The 4,764-nt window shown below is 45.9% G+C and overlaps 2 protein-coding genes across 2 annotated transcripts; both read right to left on the bottom strand.

The window, feature by feature from the left end:
* Positions 1-1,496: 1,496 nt before the first annotated feature.
* Positions 1,497-1,961, bottom strand: LOC145806960 (uncharacterized). Its single transcript, XM_082904837.1, has one exon. The coding sequence runs from the start codon at positions 1,959-1,961 to the stop codon at positions 1,497-1,499; it is 465 nt and encodes a 154-aa protein (XP_082760963.1).
* A 678-nt stretch (positions 1,962-2,639) lies between these two features.
* Positions 2,640-3,320, bottom strand: LOC145806959 (uncharacterized). Its single transcript, XM_082904836.1, has one exon. It carries the CDS (start codon positions 3,318-3,320, stop codon positions 2,640-2,642), a length of 681 nt encoding a protein of 226 aa, XP_082760962.1.
* Positions 3,321-4,764: the final 1,444 nt, after the last annotated feature.

Genomic DNA, 4,764 nt, shown 5'->3' with positions numbered 1-4,764 from the left:
CTGTGGCACCTAGGGTGGCGGGCGTGCCTTCTGAGGAGGAAAACTTTGCTAATGATTTGTTTCCGCGTCGGCAGTTGCAGAAACAAAGTAATGCTAATGGTTTTAGTGATTCCGAAAGTGAGGGTGACGATGGGGATAGCTCAGAGGCCAATTTGAATGCGAGGGATGATGATGTTATTAAAGTTACATTCGAGCAGGCAGATGTTCCTCTTGATAGGATGAGATCTGAGGTTGTTGCGCCATGTGGTGAAAGTAGAGTGACTTTTGCACCTCCTCTATTGCAGTTAGGGCATCTGGTTGCATAGTCAGTTAGGCTTGGGGAGTTTGATGTTGATGACTTGACTGGTCGGTCGCCTTTGTCTGATGTTCAGTCTCGCCTACCTCCTGGTGGAGTCCCTACCATATCTTTATTTGGTGGGAGTAGTGGTTTTTCATCAATTGATGCTCGTCTTAGTGTGCCTTCAGTTGTGTCTTTAATTGGTGCTCAGACTAGCCTTCCTTTGGTGGATGTTCAGCCTGGTACTTTGCCTGCTTCGTTGGGAGTCGCTACTAGTTTGCCACTTGGTGAGAGTGGTAATTATGTCCATGATGATACTATTGCTCCTGACGGTCGGACGAGTTTACCATTCTTGGATGGCAAGTTTACCGTGACCCGTCTTGATGGTGGTTGCGTATCCTTGGCAGGGGCTGATGGCAAGAACCATGTCCTCGATCCCAAGGCACTGTTTGTTGGCGTGCGAGACGAGTGTTTGCCTAGACTGAGCTTTATTTTTTATCATAGGCCCAGCACTTTCATGCGTTTGGAGGCCATATTCTTACGACGCTATTTGTTAGAGGCGTTTTGTGATATGCTCAGCGGGTTTCATGGTCTTACTCTAGAGACTTCTATTGATACGTTTCAGTCATTTCAGGCTGCTGTGGCTGAGTTTCAGCGGCATGAGTTTGAGGTGAGCTGGCTGAGAGAGAGTTTATCTCGTACGGAGGTGCAGGTAAAAAATCGCCATCTCAAGTTTGAGCTAGCGGAAATGGACAGGGCTTTGATGGAATCGGCGTCTTCTAGAGAGAAGGTTGTGGTGGAGTTAGAGCAGGCGACCAAGGCACTGGTGGATGTGGACTTGGCAATATCGAGTTTGAGAGAGAGGAGAGCCATGGTAGAGGCTCAACTTATTAGTGTGGAAGATGAGGCTTTTGACTTAGATAGCCAGATAGGTCCAAGTTAGACAAGCTGAAGAATTTCTTGTATTGGTTGAGCTAAAACTGTATGTATTTTTATTATTGTTGTTTTCTCTCTCTATCTTCTTCTTCTTCTTCTTCTTCTTCTTCTTCTTCTTCTTCTTCTTTTTTTTTGAATTGATGATTTATTAATAGTCACACAAAACGTAATGAGAATGGAGATAGCAAATGATTGTTTATTTATCATAAGCATGAGCTGATGTCTTACATTGTCATTACATCAGTAAGAGTAAATTTCTCAGAGGTGATTCCTCACCTTTATCCTAAGGGAAATAGGCCTTTAGCCATTTGGCATTGATAGGGCTCAAGAGAGCTTGGGAGTTTGGTTCAGAAATTCTATAATAACCATTCTCGTTGGCCTCTCTTACTACGTAAGGTCCTTGCCACTTAGGAGTGAACTTGTGGGTAGAGGTTCCTCTCATGACATAAGGTGCAGCACAAAGTACCAAGTCACCTTCTTGGAATTGTCTGGGCCGCACCAAGGTATCATAGGCTCGAGCTATGTGACTTTGGTAAACTTTGAGGTTAGCTAGGGCCTTATCCCTTCTTTCATCAAGGATCTCCAATTCAGAGGATCTGGAGTCTGGAGTAACTTCACTTCGGAGGACCATGCGAGCTGAGGGTATGGCAATTTCCACTGGAAAAACTGCTTCCGTGCCGTATACCAATGAGAATGGGGTCATTTGAGTCGGCCGTCTTTTGGATGTTCTGTAAGCCCAGAGCGCCATTGGGAGTACGTGCGCCCAATCCCTTTGATAATCCTTGAGAGTCCGTGAAAGGATTCTAAGGAGTATTTGGTTGGTTACTTCTGCTTGCCCATTCCCTTGGGGATAGTAAGGCGTTGATTTATGGTGCGTGATGTCATAGGAAACAAGGAGTTGTCTGACTTGGCGGTTAACAAAAGGGGTTCCATTGTCTGAAAGAATTACTCTAGGTATGTCGAAACGACATATGATGAATTCTCAGATGAAGTTAGAGATAGCAGCTCCTATTGCCTTTTTTAGAGGGATGGCTTCTACCCATTTAGTATAGGTCTCTGTAGCCGTTACAATCCATATGTGTCCCCTTGATGGCGGAGAGATGGGGCCAATGAGATCCATAGCCCACGTGTGGAAAGGCCATGGTGGGCTCGAACTATGTAGATCAGTGGCAGGTTCATGAATGAGATTTCCATGGAGTTGGCAAGGTTTGCAGTTTTTGGCATACATTTTAGCATCCGCCTCCATGGTAGGCCAATACTACCGTAAATGTAGAAGATGTTGAAATAGTTTCGCTCCACCTTCGTGCTCTGATCCGTGAGTAAGTTCCAAAACTTTATGGATTTTGGCTCCTGACAGGCAACGTAATGGCTTTCCATCGAAGCCATGCCTAAAAAGTTGCTCTCCTTGCAAAAAGAATTTTGGAGCTCACTTCTTAATTATTGCGGCCGTAGAGCGTTCTGGTGGCAATGATTCTTCTTTGAGGTAATCTATGTATACCTGACGCCAGGCGGAGGTGATTTCTGTGAAGTTGCATTCAGCCTTTGAAGGGAATTCCTGACATTTGGTGTACTTCCCTTGAAGGTCATTCGCTTCCTTGGCCATGGTAGGCCAATAATATCCTTGTCGTTGTAGCCTCCTATAGAGGCTTACATCTCCAGTCCCACAGGAGCGGTTGTGCACCCCTTCTAATTTGGACTTGGCTTCGATAAGGTCAATGCATCGTGCCAATAAACCACCGGGCCCTCTATAGTAGAGGACTCCTTGATAAATTGTGAAGTGTTTGGTCTCACTCAAAGGTAGTTTACCTAAGGGGGCACGGAGTTCATCGATGATTGGGGCTCTCCAGTCGGCGGGTTCTTTTTCAGGGAAGATAGTTGTTACTGAGCATGGCACGGAGTGTTTCAGAACTTCTATCTTGGTTGATTCTTCTGAGAATTCCACCTTAGAGGCCAAGGTGGAAAGGGCGTCCGGGTGTCGATTGTTGGAGCGAAGAGCGTGTTCTATCCTTACCTTGTCGAATTTGTCTATCAACCTTTGGACGATGGTTCTGTATGAAGCCAAAGGGGGCTCTTTGATAGCATAGTCTCCATTGATCTGCTTGACCATCAGATTAGAGTCACCTTTGATACATAAGAGACTTACTCCTAGGTGGAGTGTCGCTAAAAGCCCCAGTATCAGGGCTTCATACTCTGTCTCATTGTTAGAGCATCGAAAATCCAGTTTATATGACAAATTAACTTCGGTTAGGTTTGGGGAAGTAAGGACTATTCCAGCTCCCCCCCCCCTCTTTTGGAGGTGGATGATCCATCAAAACTCAGACTCCATTCTCCTTCAGCATTTACTTCAGCAGCTTGGAACTCATCTCCTGGCAGCTCATCCGAGAGCGGCTCATGTTCTCCACTGGGGAAATGAGCCAGGAGGTCGGCTAGCGCTTGGCTCTTAATGGCCTTGGGAGCTTTACAGGTGATATCATATTGAGGAGCCAGCAAACTGGCCTGCCGGAGAGAGCAGGTCTGGTGAGGAGGAATCGGACGGGATCACTCTTGGTCATGAGATGAATGAGGTAAGAAATGAGGTAATGTCAGAGCTTTTTAGCAGCGAAGACCAGGGCGAGGCAATGCCGCTCGATGGGGGAGTATCGGATTTCAGCCCCTTGGATAACCCTGCTTATGTAGTATACGGGTCATTCAAGTCCATCAATTTCTTGGGCAAGCAAAGCTCCGACTGACTTCGGTATGGAAGTGATGTAGAGGAGTAAAGGCCTTGCTGGTTGAAGAGGAGTCATGGAGAGAGGGGAGGTCAAAGCTAACTTCATCCCTTCGAACGCTTGTTGGTGCTCCTCATTCCATGTGAACCTGACATCTTTCTTTAGCAATGAGTTGAACGGTTGTGTTATTTCAGCCATAGCAGGGATAAATCTTCTCAGATAAGATGCCCGACCGAGGAAGGTTCTCAGCTCCTCTATATTCGTTGGTCGTGGCATATTTCTGATGGCGGCGACCTTTGCTGGGTCGGGGTCTATCGCATGGCGGTGAACAATGGAGCCAAGGAACTTGTCGGCAGTGACTCCAAATGCGCACTTAAGTGGGTTCATTCGAAGTCTGTATTTCTTGCAACGTTCAAAGACTTTTTGAAGGTCTTTGAGGTGATTAGCTTCTTCTTTGGATTTTACAACCAAATCATCAATGTAACACTCCAGGGTTTTGTGCAACATATCGTGGAAGATGGCTGTCATAGCTTTTTGGTATGTTGCTCCCGCATTTTTCAATCCAAAAGGCATTACGGTATAGAAAAAGTTACCTATGGGAGTGCGAAATGCTATCTTGGGGACATCCTCTGGAGCCATCTTAATCTGGTTGTAGCCACTAAAACCGTCCATGAATAAAAACATATGGTGTCCAGCTGCCAAATCAATCAAGGTGTTTATGTTTGGGAGTGGGAACTTATCTTTGGGGCAAGATTTGTTCAGGTCTCTAAAATCAACGCATACTCGAATCTGTCCATTCTTTTTTATGACTGGGACGATGCTAGAAAGCCATGTGGGGTGCTA

The sequence above is a fragment of the Camellia sinensis genome, chromosome 14 (genome assembly GCF_055761805.1).
Source record: "Camellia sinensis isolate YWXY chromosome 14, ASM5576180v1, whole genome shotgun sequence".
NCBI lineage: Eukaryota > Viridiplantae > Streptophyta > Magnoliopsida > Ericales > Theaceae > Camellia > Camellia sinensis.
This window is presented reverse-complemented; position numbering and strand designations above follow the sequence as displayed.

Bases quoted from the DNA above. Each gene is read 5' to 3' on its own strand.
- LOC145806959 (XM_082904836.1), bottom strand. From the start codon at position 3,320: ATGGTCAAGCAGATCAATGGAGACTATGCTATCAAAGAGCCCCCTTTG.
- LOC145806960 (XM_082904837.1), bottom strand. From the start codon at position 1,961: ATGGCGCTCTGGGCTTACAGAACATCCAAAAGACGGCCGACTCAAATG.